Source organism: Prenolepis imparis, unplaced genomic scaffold (genome assembly GCF_030444845.1).
Source record: "Prenolepis imparis isolate NDT839.2.m4 unplaced genomic scaffold, iyPreImpa1.0 SCAF_7, whole genome shotgun sequence".
In the NCBI taxonomy this organism is placed as follows: domain Eukaryota; kingdom Metazoa; phylum Arthropoda; class Insecta; order Hymenoptera; family Formicidae; genus Prenolepis; species Prenolepis imparis.
The window spans coordinates 4,653,083-4,674,326 of NW_028141165.1; the positions used below are offsets into that span (position 1 = coordinate 4,653,083).

General features: G+C 38.6%; 2 protein-coding genes across 7 annotated transcripts in view; one reads left to right on the forward strand and one right to left on the reverse strand.

Moving 5' to 3' along the window:
* Qin (tudor domain-containing protein qin) overlaps nt 1-21,244 on the forward strand; it is a 153,537-nt gene that overhangs the window by 69,862 nt on the left and 62,431 nt on the right. The window lies entirely within an intron of this gene.
* LOC145939089 (uncharacterized) overlaps nt 17,286-21,244 on the reverse strand; it is a 56,752-nt gene continuing 52,793 nt past the window's right edge. For both annotated transcript variants that reach the window (XM_083043182.1, XM_083043183.1), the window contains exon 3: nt 17,286-19,805. In XM_083043182.1, coding sequence (XP_082899308.1) covers nt 19,459-19,805 — 347 coding nt within the window. In that variant the 3' untranslated portion in view covers nt 17,286-19,458. The remainder of the gene's footprint in view (nt 19,806-21,244) is intronic.

The window sequence follows — 21,244 nt, forward strand, 5'->3', positions numbered from 1 at the left end:
CCTTAAGAAAGATCCCCTTGAACTAGAAGCCGCGCTTGTCTCATAGATATTTTATCGGTGTGAGGCTTAAAGTTTGAGCGTATCTCAAAACTCTCTTGCATATTACTCGATATACTACACCCGCTAAGTATGGCTTTATCAGAAACCTGGATGATAGCTTAATCAGGCACTTTCTCTCTCTCTCCATTATCTCACAGTATATAATTCCGAATAAGTTATTATTAAAATCGGGACATACATATCATACTATATTATTGATTTTCTCTGATGCGTTGAAATTATCTAAAGAAGCATTCAGTTTCTTTCGAGTAATTAATTTTCCGAAATGTTTCACGTCGCGAAACGATCGCGCGTACGGCTCTATTTTCGCGAAAAAAGCATTGTTTTTAATCCCGATGGATTTTGTGAATTCCGGAGAAAAAAATAAAAATAAAAAATCCGTCGAAAATCCGACAGTTTTTGGCGCGTTTACCAGAAATATCATGCGGAAAAAAATCATATTTTATCGGCTCCACATGCGCTATCTGTTGTGTGTGTTTTTTTTTCATCTCTGATAAAATGATACGGACGTCAATACGAAAGCAGTATGTTTTCGAAGCCGTCTGACACGCGCGATATTCTCTCGTTTTTATAGTAGTCGAAACTCGGAGAGCGAGCCAGCGAACGAGCGGGAAAAGGCCAACGGCGAAAGAGACCCGGGGAAGGGTAAACGGTCCGTTCCTCTGGATTTACTAATTAAAAATGGAAATTAAAAGAGAGACCCGACATACACAGAGGGAGAGTCCGCAGGTCTGAAACGGAGCGCGGGTTACGAAAATATCCGCGACGGTCATCTATCCGTCCTGGTTTTTACGAAATTAAGTACGCGAGGAAACACATCATCATTTCGCGTGGGGGCAAAGAGTCGTCCCTTTTCAAATGGAGGCTGCGGGGATCCGTAAGGGATGTAATATGACCGACTGATGATCGATTTTGAAGACGAACGTCTCTTTTCTCTATATATATATTTACGTTGTTATATATATATACGCAGATAAATTATTCATATCCGACTTATCTCCTTGCGGTGCTCTCGGGTATCTTAATCTTCTTGCGGTCGCTTTAATGTAGTACTCGATGAAACTCCGGGGAGTCTCGTCTCAGATAGCGTCGATAATTTTTGCAGACTCCGAAACCTGAAGATTTGCCTTTGAAACTCGGAAATATCACTATTTTCGTAATAAAATTCGAGAATGTATCGTAAAGAGAATTTTGCAAAAAGAAAAAAAAAAGAGAAAAACTATTATAATTTTTTTCGGCGCGCGCGCAATATATAGGTATGTACAGGGTTGGGCAGATATGTATCTTAAAGTATCTGAGATACGTATTTAGATATGTATCTTATTTAAATACAGTATTTAAATACCGAATAATCAAGTATCTTGAATTTTGTAATTAATTATTTAATCTAAATGTATCTTGTATTTAAATGTATTTATGTAATTACATTATTATCCCACGTGTGCAAAAGGCGTTTATAAAATTTAATACTAGTCTATGTTCTTCTACGCTCCTGTAGAGAGACTGTTTTCTTTTACGGGATTTATACATTCGTCTACTCGTGATCTTCTATCTGACAAAATGTTTGAACCATTGGTATTTTTAAAAGGCAATAAGAATTACCAAAGTTATAGTTTGTAGTGATGATAAATAAATAGAGTATACTGTATTGAAAAACCTATACTTAAATTACTATAATATATGCTATTATATGTCTAATATTATTTTAATTATTATTATTTTATGAAGTTTAAAGTTAAAATAAATAAACTTATCTTTCAAAGTGCTGATTTTACTTTTGATTCTATTTTTATACAATTCTATTTTCAATATATAATCAGAAAATTTAAAGAATAATTGTATTTAAAAGTATTTATAAATGTATTTAAATACAATTAGTATTTAAATATATGTCAAAACCAAAGTATTTAAATAGTATTTAAATATATATCAAAAAGTATCTTGTATCTTGTATTTAAATATTTTGTTTTGAAGTATCTGCCCAACCCTGGGTATGTATATATTTATACGCCGGGGTATGTCTGCTCGCGTATCTGAAAAAGCGGAAAACGGACGATCACGTAGCAACGGATGATCCGTTAAAACTGCTACATGGGCCATAATTCTGACTGATTAAATATGCATGAAACTTGCTGTACAGCACGATCTCTCGCGACGTGGCGATACCGACGCGGCGTCTCTCTGTCTCTCCCTTGTTCGCTCTCTATTTAGCGATCCCCGGCACGAAATACCTCGTCATCACCCTCGCCCTCCCCTTGTCCCGTGCACACGCTTTGCTTCAATTCATTGTTTATCCGTTAAATGTACGATAAACAGCGGATCTGGGCGAGAGCGTGGGCGATAACGGCGGCTTCATTGCGGGCACGATTCATCGATTCTCACAACCGGAGTTACGAAAATAAAGCCCTTCCTAATTTTGTCCTGAATAGTTAATTAAAAAAAAATATAATATTGTCTATACATTAAAATCGATCGACGTTCGCGTCGCGTGTTCAAGAAAATATATCGTACCTTAATGTCGCATTCTTAAAAACTCTTCAACATGGTACGCGCGGTTGAAAATTTTTTATTCAAAGTAGCCTCGAGCGGATTAAAATGTTCAGCTCGCGTTAATACACCGGTGGCGTAGGTGAAATAAATTATTTAAAATCAAAAAGCCCACGTGTTGCCCGAACGAGGCAACGCATTATTACTCGTATTTCGGGATTTTCGGGATAGTTTAGCGCCGACGATCGGCCAACGCTTTCGATATCAGCGCAGATATTCCGAGCTTCAATATTTCGCATCGCATTCGATCTCCCTTCCTCCTCCCACTGTCTCTCTCTCTTCCGTAAACGCCAAATCACTCGCCGAAAGACAAATCCGCTTTAGAAACTCGCGGCAATTATTAATGCTTTCCATTAGATGTTATCCCGGCGGGAGAAAAATAAATAAAAATAGCGTTGAAGCCTGCGCTCTGGGTATCTGCGAGCGGAAAGTATAGCCCATATCATAATGAGCGAGTCATTACGACACGCGAGAGCGCATTTCGTAATGTTTCTTGTCGTTAAAACAAATGCACTCTTCCGATGCGCGTCAGCCGGCCGCGGCTGTTGATTATTTTACCACTGATTAGCTTTACCACTGATAGTCCATTAAGCGACCTCTCTAGATATGAGTTATTAGTCTCCATTAATTAAATAAACGGGAAACTAAATGTGCGGTCTTCGGACTACGGCTTTAAATATCAATTAAATGTTAAAGTGCGAGACTTTATTTTCGAAGGAGAGTCGAAGGTTTTTAATACAAACTTCCTCGACTTTTCAATTATTCAATCATTCTATCAGATATCAGACGCGTCGTAGACCCTATTATTTCTCGTTTCTAAAGAGATGCAATGTAAATAGCGACACCGAAAATTTAATTTGCTCGCTACGAAGTGTCATGAATCGTGCAACCGGTCCTGTAAACTCCCTAAAGTAAATTGACAAATGCAAACGACGCGTTCGTCAAGCACCTGCGTACTCCTTGCAGCAAGGATTACGAAGAACTCCGTCTGGGTGGACATAGATGATAATGCATTCGCGACATTCTCTCACGTCCTCTCGCTTGCCTTCATTGCGATTTTAGCCGTTTGCTATACCATTGCCAAACGGCATTTGTTCACGTTACGTGTTAAACGCGTTCTGCTCGCAGTTTCCGCGAGAGTATTTATTTGCATTAAGATTACATTAGACCGGGGCACGACGGAGAGCGGGAAAGGGAGAGAGAGTCATCCCCCGAAATCCTCTCAGAAATTTCTCCTTGCTCCGAATGGTGTCTAATTAACCGTCTGTCTACCCCTATATAGCACCGTATGGTATGACCCGAGACAGTCGGCTAACTTCTCGGGCTGTCGTCTTCCCGACACCGACCCTGTAACATTCCCGCAATCCTTCTCCTTTCCCTCGCTCCGTTTCTCCTTCGTGACAACAAGCCATTTACAGTAATCACGGCAGAGAACAGAGGCAGAGCGCGTTTGCGTTTGCGCGACACAACGATAGTGATTTACAGGCACACTCGGCCTCGCGGTTGCTCAGGTAACCTCTGTTCTTCTTATTCCATCGGGAGTGAAGGAATTTCTGCGATACACTTGCGGGGAACCTGGGCGCTTATTCAGCGACAAAAGAATCGAGAATACACACGTAACAATTCCCCGAGGATATGATTTTTCTGCGTATAACAGGCAGGTAGGCGAGCTGTTCCATCGCGTCCCCCAGGGCGACGAAACGTCGACAGTAGTTATCGCCACTTTTAGTCAGACGCGCGTTCCACGAAATCGCATATGATTCCTATTTTCCAGGTTTTTTTTGACGCGTAATTTTTTTCAATTTTTTTTCTTGATTCGCAAGAGCTCGCGAAAATACGTAAGAAGCCGAATGCTTTGATACGTAAACTTTCCGAGATGTAAAAGCAAGAGAAGTCATTTCGATTACGAGTACAAACTGAAAAGTAATCCGTGATGGGAAGGACGGGAATGGGGAAATAATCTGGGGAAATTGAAATTCGCGAGCCAACTACGTGCGGTTCAATGTTTCTGAAATCTCATTTTCTCAAATCCGGAGTGATGAGCCGCAACCCCTTGATAATGTCGTTGACCCCCTCGTGAAAAGAGGATAACGGTTCAGTCGCGAGTTCGCCAAATGCGTTCGAATAAGTTTGGCCGAGGGTAAGAGACAGGGGAGAGGGAAGGAAAATGGGAGCTCATTTACAAATGCCACGTTTGTCCGCTGATAATCGCGACTTCCACGGCGCGCCAGTGTAATTCGGCCAAATCCCCTCGGTATTTCGCAATCTCGACTCGCGCCCTTTAATTAGCCGTGTCCGTCACCCTTCGACCGTTTCGCGCCTCTTGGCACGCAACAGCGAGAAACACGCATATATATACCCCGAAACGTTCCCGCGGAATCAGCCTCTCTCGACTAGTGATTGGAAATTGTCGACGGAATATAAAGATAAACGCCGCGCTCGCATGCACGATATATTTATATTTTTTTCGCACGCTATTTCTGACATTCTGCAATAAACTGTATAAATATATTTTGGAATCTAAATAATCTGGAATTTCTGGATGAAACAAATTTTACTGAATGTGCAAACTAATATATATTTGTACTGAAGAACAAATTTATACTTTTTTTTTATCATATTTGATTTTGGCCAGAATGAAAATCTAGAGTAGAAATATATAGACGAAAAAATTTCCAGCAATATAATCGATATTGATCGAGATCTACTTCGTATTTTTCTCTGTCATAGATAGACTCTGTCACTTCAAATTCAAGAGTATATAATAATGTAACGTGGGATGCGAATAAGAATTATCTTTGTATCTCGTGTGTGTTTTAAAGAAAGTTTATATAACAATGCGCGAAACGTAGTGCATTGTACCTCCTTTTTAATTTCGTCATCTTTCGCGCGAACGCTGACGCGATCTTTCGTTATCGCGTTATTCAATATGCGTTATCGCATTATTCGTGCAACTGATACTGGACACATATGTATATAGTTTCTATGCGTACGCGTTGACAGTAAAACCCTTCGTTGTACGCTGTAATTTTCAATCTTGCATCTCGCCGTAATTTATCGATGCACATATAGTTGTGGGGCCGATTAACTTAGCGCGCACCCTCTGTTTCAAGTTTTTCCATGAATTACGTGCCGCGAGTTTTCGATTAAACACTCGCCCACGATAATTACATGTATTATATCAGAGCAAATAATTGATAGGATTCTTTTTAGAATGTTGTGTCGTATTTAATGAAAAATAGCCGAGCAAAATTAAGCTCTCTTGCTTGTTGTTTAATATTCTCTCTCCCTCTGCAAATGCATTACGCGAAAAGTAGCGCTTTTTACGCGATATTATACGACCAATCTTGTATTCGTTTGATAAAAAAATAATACATACAACGTGCAAATACTACGTATACGTTTTCGAAATCGGACTGCAGTACCCGCGATGTGCATGCAAAATGGAAATTGCGAAATACGGGACCGGGAAAAATGCCAGTGAAATGAAGATTAAATAAGACTAATGTAATAAAAAAACGACGACAAAGGGTATGTTTCGAAATTCATACAGTACGTGATTCGGACATATGGAATTTTATCAAATAACGCACTCTCTCGAGGGACGATAAAAATTGTACAAATATTTGCAAAAATGCCGCCGCAAATAAACATTGAATCGTACAATAAGCGACTGAGTCGATATATTCGAGAGTCTACGATCTTAACAGAAATTTGTTGATATTAAAAATTGACAAAGTGACAAAACTCAAGTAATTTTATTGGACCGGAAAAAATAATAAGATAATAAGAATAAAATTCTTTATACAGAAGGAATATATACAAAACGCGTTCCCCTTTATTTTTCGTTAAAAAATTATTCACTTTTTTTGTCGTTCTTTCTCTACTTCGCGCATAAATATGTTACGAATCGTAGAATTAAAAATGGAAAAAGAGGAGACTTAATAGAGGAGATAGGATAAAATACGCACAGAAATTATATCTTTCCGAGAGTCACAAATATATAAACGAGAGCCGCGCGCGTGTAATCTGGCTAAATATGGATTTATGTTTTCCATTGACACACGCGGCTGAGAGTGTTTGCAATATGATGAAAGCATATAATATGAATGGGGGAGGAGGGAGGAGGAAAAAGGGGAAATACTCTGCATTAAATTTATGACTCTGTGCACTCTGCGCGCTTCTGGAAAACTATCTGTTTTACTTTTTTTTTTTACATATGTTTAAAACACGATACCTCGGTCGACTCGAGCGCGAGTGTGTTTGCAATTGTGTGTGTTGCCGAATGTCGAACGCGAAACACCCCTTGTTCCACACTTGTTTGACGAGATACCGAGAGCGAGATACCTAGTCATTAAAATTACAAATAACTCGAAAGCAGATTGGTAGACAAGGCAGGTACGAGTCTAATAAAAGTTATCAGACTCGTGTCAGGAAGCGCCGCCGCTGAGATCGATAGTGCCATCGCGTTCTGTGGAAGATGAATTAAATGGAATTTATAGAAAATTTTTCCTTTACAAAATTATGAGCTCTTAATTTTAAAAATTAGAGAAATTAATTATAAGAATTTGTTGCGCTATAATTTATTTCTCATAGTTATTTTAAAAAATTGTCTTAAGAATACGTAATAGTAGAAAACAAGTAGTATGTTTAAAACAAAGAAACACAGTACAATAGGTTTTTAATGTCGGATTAAATTCTCATTTTCTTTTAATTTACCTATTTTTTTTAACGAAATAGAGTATCGAAATTATAGAACGCGGTATTATTTTTCATTTCGATCACGCGAGCATATAATTAATTACTGTTTCGAAAAAAAATTAATATTCCACGCTTATATCGGTCATAAACAAGTGCGGCGAAGCGGAAGTGCGCGATAAAATAATCCTTTGCAGCATCGCGCGTGCAATGTAACGAAATAATAATTCCATTGCGAGAGGAAAAAGCGTACGGTCGTCGCACATTTGACGTTGCATCTGTTCGATATATCTCTGCAATCTGCTCGCGCTATCGTCGCTTTGCACTGAATATGCAATTCGCGAAATATTCGCGAAAAGTGCATCGGACAGCAACGAGAATGTAATCTAGTCGTGAAGAGGCGCGAGAGAGAGAGTGACAGAAAAACGGATGTATATTGAAACGGAAAAATATAATAAAATACTGCAAACTTGTAAAAGAAAAAAAACGAGATGACGCTAGAGAGTCGAGAAACAAATAAGTTTTTATTTTTATTTTCAAAATGAACGGCTGTTTTAGTAACATTTAATTAACGAGTTTGTGCGTAAATAAAAGAAACTACGAGAAATATCATATATATTGAATCGTGAAAAATTATTTATACCATAATAAGCGTATATTTATAAAATGTACATTTTTAAATTGCGAATAATTGAAAAGTCACATACATTCGAGTATGACATTTAATTTAATATAATTTAATATTTAAAAATCGAGATACATAACATTATATGTTTTGTATAGACTGTATATTTTACGTTTTTGGAACTTTAGCTTAAATTTCTTTCCTCCTTTGCGCAAATACTCACTCAGAACCGTATTAACCCCGGCGGCGATAGACTTTCGTATCTCTCTACCTTCTTGGTCGGAAAGTTTCGGAATACTCCAAGTAGCTGTAGAGACTCCAAGGACTGCACTTAGATCACACGGGTTAGGAAACTCTCGTCTGCGTGGACACCGGGGTGTTTATTTGCATGAGATCTTAGTTATGCAGATTTTAACACGAATGTGCTCTCTTAACTGATTGGTCGGCTGGCCAAGTTGTTATCATCTCGACTCACAGGTAATCTTGCTCGATTACGAGTGCGTTTCCATGTATAAATTAGTTTGCTAACGCGTAACTGATTGCGAAACTTTGTCGACACTTAGAAAATCGTTCTTATTATAATATTATATATGCATGTTCGCGAACGTATTTTCTACATATATATATATTTCGAGAGAGAGAGAGAGAAAATTAAACGTTAATTTTAACACTTACGCTCATTGAATCTTACGGTTATTGAGTTTCGCGAATATCTGTTTACTATGTAATCTAATTATAGAGATTCTCTATTAAATCCAATGCGCGCGCTCATCGCACAGAGAGCGGCAAGTTATTTATCAAAGTGCGCCGCTTAGAATCGATTATTATATCATTTCGCTACGCTTATTTCCGGTTAGATAACTGCGTAGGTAACACAACGACCGGCGTTGTGTGTAATGGTAGTGGCAGACAAACGCGACGTGGGTAGCGTAATAAAATCGCGGTATCGGCGAATCCTTTAACGATCTTTATTTTTCAACGTGCGGAGGAGAGGAGGAAAAAAAAAGATCGCGGTGCAAAACGCAGCGCGCGAGGGTGAATGAAATTAAGGTGAGAGGGTGCAACAAGAGCGCAAACGTTCTGAGCCGGTTTGCCCACGATTGGATACTCTTTGGTAAGCAAGTAGGTATGTATCCAACGGTCCAGAACAGAGATCCTCTCGGTCCCTTTTTCTCCTCTCCGGTACAGAGCGCAGCCCGGTTATGCACGGTACAAACGCATCGCAAACGAGAGATTCATCCCCGCGAAGCGTGTATGTATAATACATACGCACACGAAGGATGCGAAGCGGGCGGGGAATAACATCGGATGAAATCGGAGAAACATGTGTTCGGCAGAGGGGAGGAGGGAAACTCCGACGTGCTCACAGACGTTTGAATGCGATTAAACCGGTAGAGCAGCAACGGCAACACCAGTCGACAACGACTCCATAATTTCTCCGCCTCTCCTCGTTCGCTTCTCCTCTTTTCGCGCTCGCGTTTTCTCTCCTGCCATCTTTTTCGCGTTCGATTCTGTTCGTTATTTCGTCCGCATCAACGATTCCGAAATTTTCATCTGAATCTAGATCAGCGACGACACGACGAGCATTATTATTTCCTGGCTCAAAATAAAGCGTTTTAATATGTTTAATTTTTATTTATTTATTTATGTGGAAGAGAAAAGCATAATTACGACTCATCCGTGTTTTTTCTCACTTTCACCGTTTCATTGGTTTACGCGTGACGTAATCGTTTACCTTCGTGTCACTTTTCACTCTTTATAGGATATTTGGACATATCGAATTTATGTTTCAAAGAAAGCAGTCCGATGTTGTATATGGACCAGTTTTGTCCGACGGGCTTTCTCTTTCCATCTCGCGAAGGATTCGATGACCATGCACAAGTATAGCGAACAGAGATTCTTTCGTTTAAACACTCTCTCAAGGTCTTACGATCCAGTTTTTTTCCTTTCTTCGTCCGACCAAGATCGTTCCGCTTCGGCTATAAACTTATATTCGAATTGCAAATGGAATGGAATTTTTTTCTTACTCTCGAAATCACTAACTGCTGCGTCTTATGAAAATATTTGCCTCTAAAGTATTTGTTAATAAGATTTCGAATTTTCCGACACTTGTAATGAAAGTGAGTTTAGAATTATCAAGCGTTTTTAAGATATTATATATTCATTTGTGTTAAATAATTCCTTTTTTTGATAAAGGCTAAACTAATTCGAGAGAAAATTTTCTACGATTCATAGAATATATGTTACGTCTAATTTAAAGTCTGTTTTGCTATATTCATCATTCGTTAAAAATTAAAGAGAATACGTTCTTTGACGTATTGTTACCGTAAATTTTCCGTGAAAGTACAAGGACGATGGACAGACAGTGACGGATAAAAAATGGAATTTCGAAAGGCAAATCGAAAGCCAAAACCCATTGGAATAACTGTGAATAATCAAGCGCGCGGGTGTACGCGACCATTTTCGTGGGGTTGCAGTTCGATGCAGCCGCATTGTGTGTACATACACTACCGGAGTGCAATATATCAGGGAGAAAAAATACTGCCGGATTAACCATAAACCAGAGTGATTTTTAGCTGCACGGATTATTTATAACACGCTCAAGCACGATTCTTTGAAATAGATGTTTGTTTGACGATGTATTTGACAACCAAGGCATGCCAATAGGTATTTTTGTTGTATAAATCTATGTTTGTTATACAAGAAAATGTTTTCCCATAGATTTTTAACAAATTTATGTTCGTTAAAAAATATAGAACAAAATGTTGGACTGAAACAAAGTTCTCATTAAAAAAAGATATATATATCTTTTTCATCTAACATTTTATATAACTATATTCCTTCAATAGAGAAAATTAAAAGTATGTACATTTGTCATATTTAAAGACAATTTATTTCTTTATTGTTACAAATTATAAGGAAACTGCTATCTCAGTAAATCGTAAATTTTTGACAGATATATATATATTGACACATTATATAATTCTATTTGATCAAATCGATTTTTTAATTTCTTTTGCGATATGAACTATAAATAGTTCAGATTTCATTGAGTCCAGAAAAAAAAAGTCGATGTAAGTTGTTATAAGAAACGAGGGACTCCAATGCCTGGCACCAAAGTTCCACTGTCGATTGTACTCGGGCATCGAAATCTCCAACACTAGTTCAATTTGCCATTTGGCTTATTTTAATTGCTAATTGAAACTGAGACGATTCGATCTTCTTTATGAGAGATTTCAAAAGGTCTTTTATAAGGAATTTATCGGAATTTATTAAACATACAGCGTCACTTCACTTCTCCAAAAGTCTAACTACGATAATTTTATCAAATTATTTAATGTTATAACTTTATTTTATCAAAACTTCAACTTAATAGTTTGATTACAATTCCGATAATCGCATTACTTAATTATGACACTTTAATTTTTTTAAATTCCTATATTCACGAAAACTTAGATACATTATTCTGTATCATTCAACTATTGCATATATCAGAAATTTTTGTTGTATGTAATACATTACAGATATATTAAATAATGCAATAAAAGTGATAGTTTTATTTAATATTATCAATATACACTCTCGATTAAACGTCAACCGTTATCTAATTCAGGAAGATTGTTTTTTTTTTAAATTGTCGATAAAACAATCGAATCCATCAATATTTATATAACAAACGGGGAGAAATGATAATGAATATAATTGTATACTGAAAAATAATTCGACTATAAGGAACAACTCTGACACGCATTCATTCTATGAGCGAGATCACAGAAATATATATAGATATTTAATTAATTATTTAATTAACGCAAACCAGTATGCAAATCTGCATGAGTAATTAAACAATCGAACGTATGAAATTAAATTTGCATTTGGTTTGATTCAATATCATCATTGATTGCATAAACTATTGCACCACGCAATGATTATATTCGCGGAACCATTGTTTATTTCGTAGCTACTATGTATTCGGGAGAGCGTAATTTGCGTCAGCATCAATATTTACTTTTCGCGAAAACTGTGCGTCATATAAAATGTTGATCGAAAAATTCTTCCGCAATTGTTTCCATGCGTTATTCCCTTAATTTCATCCCCTGCGTCGTTTTCCCCTGTCTCTCCAACGTTCTTCGCGCATATTGTACTTTATTCAGTAATACATCGTCGTGACAAAGTACAACGCTCGCTCATATCGATATCGAAGAGAAAAGCGCGGTGGGGTGGGAAGGGGGTGAGAGAGGACGAAACGGGGGTGGAATTGGTTGCGCGTCCAGCCACCGATCGGGAATTTTGCTCTCGACCCGTTCTCGAAACACGCTCGCGAAATATCATCGACGTCTGTGCCCCGCGGGTCTGCCACGTCATTGGTCGTCGAAAATTAACATGCGAACGACCAGGAAATATCGCGCGAATTAAAAAACCGGACGAGATGGTGAGAGAGCAACGGGCGAACGGATGGAGGGGAACGAGAATAAAAATCGCGGAGGGTGCGTCCTTGGTTTTTTTTTATCCTGTTTGATCCTAGAAGCTATTATGCCGGTTCCGCGTCTCTCGTATATCTCAAAATCATGTCGATCATCCTTGACGTTTCTTAATTAGGCGTGCGAGAATTTTATTTTCGATCACATTTAGTATTCGCGAAACTCGTTTTAATTGCGCCATGTATGTATTTTTTATCACATTTCACATCTTTATTTCCGTCATAATTATATGTTGCGACATTTGTCACGTGTTAAACTCTCCAACTAATCCCGACTGTATTATATCCTTCTGCGTAATTGCAGGAAATGTTTGTAGTATATAATTAGTCGATATATATATATGATTTTTCTAAATAAAATATACGTTTTTAGTTCACACAAACACTGACATTATGCTTTTTTTTGTTTCAGGTAAGACGATAATTTAAATTAATCGCTGTCTTCATCCGGTGAGTGATTTGTATAATTTTCCTATTACCCGCATATGTGTTCTTTAATTTATTCGCGTCATTGCGTTGGAAATGCAATGGGAAATTGTTCTAATTTATATGAACGATGCTACGTGCTAATCGATCACTGCGGCATTATTTGCCTGTAATCCTCGTAAGCCTGGCGTGTTAACATCATGTCGTATCAGGTTATACATAACATACACGATTGAACAATGTCGGTTTAATCCTTTGTGATGAGATGAGAGAACATTGCTGCAATCGGCATAAATATCGTATATATTGGAAATACTTTCTCTCATCGTAGAAAAAACCTGAAAATACACGCTGTTTTTCCGCGGAAATATTCATTCGCTGCGTCGAATTCGGAACGCATTTATACGTCTCTGTATGTACATACAGAGTGTGTGTGTATATATATATATATATATATATATATATATATATATACACATATAGAAACGTATAAAAATCTAAAATATAACCGAAAAATCTAAGCTTTAAAATATATAAATTTTTGATCAAATTTTTTTTACAATCTGCTTTCATAAAATAACGAATAAATATCTTTTTTTTAATTTTTAAAAATTTTTGCAATGTTCGTATTGAAGCAGGTTTTGGATAAATTTTCATCTGAATATTTTTGGGTAAAATCACCCTTTGTGTTCTTATAAATATTCCTCTAGCAGTTTCGATTTTGCTCCTCTGCATTATAATTTACGAACCCTAGGCACACTTGCCTAACTCATCAAAGTGTAAGATCAGCATTTTATCGGATAGGAATATATTAAGAACCAGCCGGAAAAAGCTCCATTAATAACGCGGGGTGGACACGTTGCGTTTGACTCTGTAGCCAGCGCGGAGCTCTTTGACGTTGCTTATCGGCGATGGCGATGACTGGGCTTCGGGGCAAGTAATCGGCGATACAGAATGGAAAACGCTGATAATTTAAGCGATCGGATCGGAGAGAGCGGAGCGAGAGAAACTGGACCGGGATATAATCGTTATTTTATTCGTTGCAGTGCAGCCGATGCACAAAGTTTTCATAAACGTTGCTCGTGGGCACGTTGAACGCGCGCGCTTCCGCTTCCTCTCTTTCGCTCGCAGCATGCGGCAGACAACGGTTAATCAATGGGCTTCAAGCGCAGACTCGCATCACGGGATCTTTCCTGATGGACAGCGGCAACAGTAGCAACAACATGCGGGCATTCGCCTCTCTCCCTTCCGGGCAACGAGAGGAAGGGTGGGAGGGAAAAGAGAGACAGAGAGAAAGAGCGAAATAAAAACAGGAGGAAAGAGAAGGAACATCGAGAATTAGGTAGAGGGTTTGGACTAGAACGAAAAAGAACGAGGGGGATAACGAGAGCGCCGCGGGCGCATAAAACTAGCGAACAATTTAAACTCCCCTTTCAAGTCGCGGCTTTGTTTATGCGAACGAAAATAATTCGTCCGCGTGTCTGTCTCTCGCCGACACGGCCGCGAAAATAGCGGATATACTGCAGTTTGAACATCAACATCGTGTTTCAGAATCGTTACACTTTACATCGAATCGATTCATAGAGAATAGTCTTTAGAGATTGCAAATTTATTTTCAGCAATCTTTATGACAGTATAAATTGGAAATTATCCTAAGAAAAGTTTCTTTTATTTTTAAATCTTGCGCGTTGATGACAATTGCGATTAATTATTTATTTATTTCGACTTATTATTAATTATAATTGTTTTGATTTTCGTGAACTTTTTCCCACGTCAGTAAAGAGTATAAGGGGTATAAAAGTGATACCGCGAAGTGACATTACATTCGAAGAGTGCAATCGATAAGGAAGCCGAGACGAACAGGAGCATTCTCGTCTTCGCGAAGTTAGTCTCGCGCGGTCTCTCGGTTCTACTGTCAAGCAAGAGAATTACTTTCGAATTCACAGACCGATAAAACAGACCTTCTCATTCGCGCGATCGTCAACTCCATTCTCACGCGAATCTAAAAACTTTCTACGCTCGTAAATGAGCCATCCGGATGCCCAGTTTTACGGTCCATTTGCATCCCCCTTTAAAAGTGACATCAAAAGAGTCTTGTCATTAAGGGCGCGGTGGTATGTGCATCTTCGCGAATGATCCGTCCTTTGTTTTTCAGTCTCTTTTCAATTTTCTCAAAATTTCGAAAAATCGTGACAGATATTCCCAATTGTCGCTTATAAAACATTTTTGGCTTTTTATTTTCCAAAACCTTATTTAATCGTTTCTCGAATTATAAAAATATCGTGCGTTTGGCGACGAATGTTTGCGATGTTGGATTCACGTCGTATCAATCTATCGATATGTCTAGAAATGCGTGTTTTTTCGACTTTGTTTAAAAAAAATCTCAAATAGAGCGCATTTCTAGATATGTTGAATAACCTACTGAAATGAGCTTGTCCGCAAAATTGAACTAACCCGGGGATGCTGAACCACATTGCGCACACGTACTGCACTTGCACGAAATGAGGGAGGGAAGAAAAATGCAAGAAAAGGGGCGGGAGAGAGGGTGAGACTCCCGGCGAAATTGGATCCCTGGAAAGTGGTTCGTGCTGGCCCACCTGATTACCTGATTTCGTTGATGGATTCTTAGACTCCTTCGGCGAGCACCGCACGGTCTATGTCGTTCTTCTCTGGCTTTGCCAATCCACCTTCCAGGACAATAACTCTGAGCGCTCTCCCAACACCGATCGATCTCGTTTTATGGCTGTTTTGAATAAACGATTTCGCACATCCGTGCAAAGTGAAGATTGCACATGCTAGTCTACGCATCGCGTTTGCAAGACTCATTCGTATGTAAAACTATGATCAAAATACAACAAATCGAGCCGAGAGCTTTTCGAGACGTAGAGCAGTCATTTTCTATTAATTAATATTTCGCGCAATTGTACAAAACAATTGAAATATCTATTAATAAATATCGTGATATTCATATAATTTATACATCAGATGCTCTCTCAAGCGACGTGACAATTAATGATTGTTTAATTGCGGGGACGTCTACGGATATAGATACGCAGTATGAGAAATGCCGGCCGCTCAATTCGAAACGAAGGAGGAGATAAAATAAAATTGAAACAGAAACCACAGAGACAAAACTTCGAAACATACCATCGCGCCGCACTAACTCAGTTTGTGGGGAAAAAAAAATTCTGATACAAAACCAATTATTTCGCGAAATGCAACTTGCGGTTCATTTAACGCAACATGGATATCTGATATTTTATATAAAACTCTTCATTCGCGCTGTATAGGGGATTGAATCGGTTGTGGCCACAGTGACCGCGCTCGTCGCCAAAGTTATCGAACCAATATCGTTGATAACTTTTTTTTTAACAATTCTCAAGTTATATAAAAATAAAGACACTCTCAATCTGTCTAATCTATCGAGAAACTATATAATATTGCGTTACGCATTTTTTTTTTTTTCTTTATCGATTCCCTTATCGCGTCTAAATTTTAAGTTTGAAGATATATAAAAGTGATTACACATTTATTGTCCCATCAGCATGTAATATCGTATTTATAAATTTGTTTAAAGAAATAATTGCTTCGATTTTGTCTTAAAAATAAAATTGTGCATCAGATGCATGCATGATTATTTAAAAAATGTCAATTACCTCGCCTTTAGGACACGTCTTTCAATAGCGCAGACTTTTAACTAAAATGGACTGAATTGAATTTCGTCCAAATTAGACTATATCGCCGCGCGTCCTTTTTTATTATTGCTTTCGCGTCAATGATTGCGGTTGACGCGACACATAAATCGAGTTAAATGTGATTTAACCACGAATATCTGAAAGCGCGGTTACAGATAGAAATCGATCAAATATACCGCTGTCAATTAATGAGGCATATTTAATCGCGCTACGTATAAACCACGAACGAAACGAATAAGATTTTCCTCTCTTTCTTGTAATCAAATTAATTGTGACTCTTCAACTTTCCGGCTTAAATCCCGCCACTTGTTTAAGAAGTAATCTTTAGTTTCACTGAAATTGTCTCTCCGTTAACTGTTTCTCATTAATAAATTGGCAAAAGTCGGCATCTCTCATTATAAATACACCGTATCAAAAAGTTTTCGAACTAATTTACCGTAACTTCCTTCCGTAAAAGCTTCTTCCCTTATATTAAATAAAAATTTCAGTAATTGCATTCTTGCACAACGTCCGGGAGTTTATGAAAATTACATTCCTCGTCGGATATCAAAGAATTGAAGATAACTAATTATCCGTTAAGAGTTTAAGGAGATCTTTTTTAATTCGCACATTTTCCTAAATCATCGATTGCGCTTATTAGAATTTTGAAAAAACATCGAATTTTTTAATTATTGATTGAATAATCTTTTTTTTTACACAAAATCACTAACAAATTTATAGTGCTACGAAATAAAATTAGCATGTAATGGCTTAGTAGTAGACAAGTATGATTTATCTCTATTATATACAAGGCGCGAAGATATTAGGTAAAGGCACATGTGTTGTTCATTCCACTGCAGAAAGCGCTTACAACAAGCATTACGAACGCAAGTGCGACGTTACACAAAATCATACGTATGTACGGTTCACAATCGCAACAATTAATTAACACTACGAAAGTCAAGCGTGCTCGAGACACGAGGGTTGGTTGTCTCGAGGGTGATTATTAGTCGTGTCTACCAGTATTTCTATACGATGAAAAAAAGAAAAAAGAATTAAAATCGCATCCCGCAGTTTTGACTGGACTTCTTGCGCATGTCATCTTGTGCATTATACTCGTTTTATTAATCGTAGCGAGAATTCGTCGCGTGACGATGGCTTGTCAGAGCTCCGCGAGCCGCAACAATATCACGCGATCGCACAACATGCCATTACTAATTGCCGGCAAGCCTGCCGTTGTCGTACTTCGTTCGGGCATCACAATCAAAATGTGTACAATCATATTATCGACTATTGATTTCGGGCAGCATCAACTTTTACGCCCTCCCGATATCGCACACGCGCAAAATGATTCTCCTTGCGGCGCAGTTTGAAACAGATAGCAAACTTATACTGTCGCAAAAATTCGATATTTTACAAAACAATGCAATTTTTATATTTTTCAACGATTATTCGGATAAAATAATTTTTCCTCATATTTTTCTTAATATAGATGTATATATAAAAAATAATATTACATATTATTTGCGCTGTGAATCGTTGGATGAAACAATAATATATAGTCATAACAGTAAATCGTAATATTTTTGTGAAGTTATACAGAGTGAAACTTTTTTTATAACATATATATAACATTTATATCATAACGTGTTTTGTTATGTCAGAATAATTGTGTGTAAAAATTAGCATATAGAAATGTCAAATTTTTATTCATTTTTAGTCATTATTATTTCACTCAACGATTCGTATAACAATATTAACAAGTTGATAATATTTTCGGTTAAATGCTTTGTGTGTTTGCAATCGGTACTATTTTTACAGAGACATTTTAACAATATTTTGACGATATTTACCTATATTAGATATACATGTAAACATAATTTAGCGTATAAAAACTCACTTCTGAAAATATACGACGAGAACTACCGGCTTAATCCCCAAGATTAAAGCGTAATTAAACTTCGTCAAGATTGATCTATTCTTGGATTACTAAGCATAATTAGCGTACAAAAAATCGCTACCGAAGATACAATGAAAATCGCGACAGTCTACCAAATATATCATAGCACAAAGTATCGTCGTTCGACGAAGATCGCGTTCGGGTTTGATGATCGATCACTGCGGACGTGATTGGTTGGTTTTCGCGCAAGTGTGTCGATGACACGTGGCTCTCGTACTTCCGCCATAACGATCGATTTCCGATGCTTCTTATCCACCGACGAGACGCGCGATAGAGAGACGTCGACGACATTCGTCCGTAATAGACGCCGGTAGAGAGAAAAGAGCTACAAGAGTCTCGGACAGGATCTCATCAACGATTAAGAACCGTGTTGAGGATCGTAGGGACGTGGGTGCGGAAAGGTGAACGCGAGCGGAAAGACCACCTCCGGTTCCTATCTTATTATTGACACAGCGGTGCTCAGCATCGACGAGAGCATTCTCCTAGTTTTGCTCGCGAACGGAAAGGTCTTTCGCCGATTGCTTCGATATTCATTGGACAAAGATTGATCTCCTCCCGATAATCTCCCGATTCAGAATGTGACTCGAGTGACTCGCGACGACCTTTCGATATCCGTGAAATTCGAACGATATTATCCCGAATAAACGCGCCAGCGTGTTTTCCTCGCGGCCGATTATTCCGTCTCAGATGGTCTCGAATTCACGTTTCCTGTGAAAGTGTTTCCGCAGTCGTGATAGAGCCCAGGCACCAAGACTCACGCTAGCTTGTCGATCAGCAGTATAATGGAATAGTTAAGTGACTATGATCGGTTCTCTCTCTGCGTTCGCAAATGCAACGAATCTTGAAGCAACGTGATTCACAACGATTCGGAGGATAAAAAGATATATATCTCGCGCGGATTGTTAAAGACTCGCGGCGACAATGGACAGCGTTTTTTATCTCTCTTTGTTTCGAGGCGAGTATCGCGTGTTCCGCCTGTTCGGCCTCTTCATTTCCTACGCACGAAGATATTTTCCAGAAGTTCCTTCGTGATCAGCCGGTGAGGTCTGGTCGGGCTCTCGGTAGGCGTACCGTAAAGTCGACTGTTGATGGCGTAGAGCTTCGGGCTGAGCTCGCATCTCACATTGAACCACCAGTCGCAGACGAATACCGCTTGGCTGAATTGCGTGCCGTTCGGGCAGAGAAACGTTGCCTGTCGGCCGTCTATGTCGCAATAATGCCACGCCTGGCATCTCGTCTCTACGTCGGCAAAGAAGCCGGGGAAGGACTGGTCGTCGCAGTAGAAATTCGTGTAGGGCACCTTCCCCAGCACCGGATAATCCGTGCCTGGTCGACCTGCAATCGCAATGAAGTACCGTAAGTCTTTACCGCGTCGAGAAAGGTTGATGTAAATGACAAGTGGCTCTGAAGAGACAATGCTGCAATGACAATCGTTATATAAACTTCTCTCTATACTGCTCTTTTAATATTCTTTTTAATCAAAATATACTTGATTAATCCAAATTACGGACACAATATTTTAACGATGCGGATGGAGGGAGCGGTCTCTTCGAACATTCAAATATGTTTCATCATCCCGCTTGATATCGTTCGATCGTATATTCGAGGCCTTAAATAATTCACGGATTATTCTCCAGCTGTAATTTCAGCGCTTACGGATTCCCTTTGCGTAAAATCCGCAAAGCGGTGAGCGATTTGGACGAATTAACTGCTTAAATGAGCGAAGGGGTTAAACGAGTCGGTATGCACCAGCAGGTTTTTGTCTCTTTTTTTTTTTTTTTTTTTTATTTTCGTTTCTATCTGTTCGTTACTTTCGCAATCGCAGCCATTTGAATCTCATTACAAGGCCGTAGTTTTCCGCATAGTTTTATTCAGACAATTGTGTGATATGATTGTGTATCGAAAATTAAGAAATAAAAAATATTTTCCAAGGAAATAAAACTTTTAAAAAAATTAAAGACCATTTTGAATGTCTGATAATTTAATTTATATTTGTATATTGCAAAATTGCATTTGAAAATTTGTATCTGTTTAATTCTGCGGGTTATATTTTTTTACACAAAAGAAATAAGAAACTTTTTAATTTTGTCAAAATTTTCGCGACATGTGCTCGGAAATGTCAAAATAATTTTGCGTTCGCGAAACTAATACGTCTTAATTAATATCGACGTAAGTGTAAACAAACGATTCTAGAATCGAAGAGAAATCGCGATCAAAGGAGGTGAAAACAAAAGGTAGACAACTTGAAACGGTTTGCGGTTGAGAGAGGCTCGCGCATTAAAGCGACCGTTAAAAGAGCTCCAAGGAAGTGCCCTCCGAATCCTCCATCCCCATCGCACTTTTCCGTCCTCGTCGTCTCTCTCGCCTCGATCCTCAGGCTCAACGGAAAACGAAATAATTAGACCGACACGGTGCGCGAGCACACCTAACGAAACGGGTGAATAGCTCGAGAATACGTTCGACGGTGTTGTCGTCGTGGATTCTACCGAAGTTATAATTACGCGGACCCAACTCTATAAAGGTGAGAGAGAAAGAGAGAAGGGAGCGGGAGGGACAACGAGAGAGGAAGCGAGACAACGAGCGTTTGCAGTGGAATCTCTTCCGCTGACAAAACAGGTCGGACAAGCGGCACAAACTGCGAATTTCGTATGGATGCTGGTGCGATACGGTCGAGTTTATGCGACCGCGTCTCTCGTGGAAGGTGTGCACGTACTGTATACGTTCCCGGGGTGTTGTGCGCGCTTACAGACCGGTCCATTTCGTCGCATCGGTAT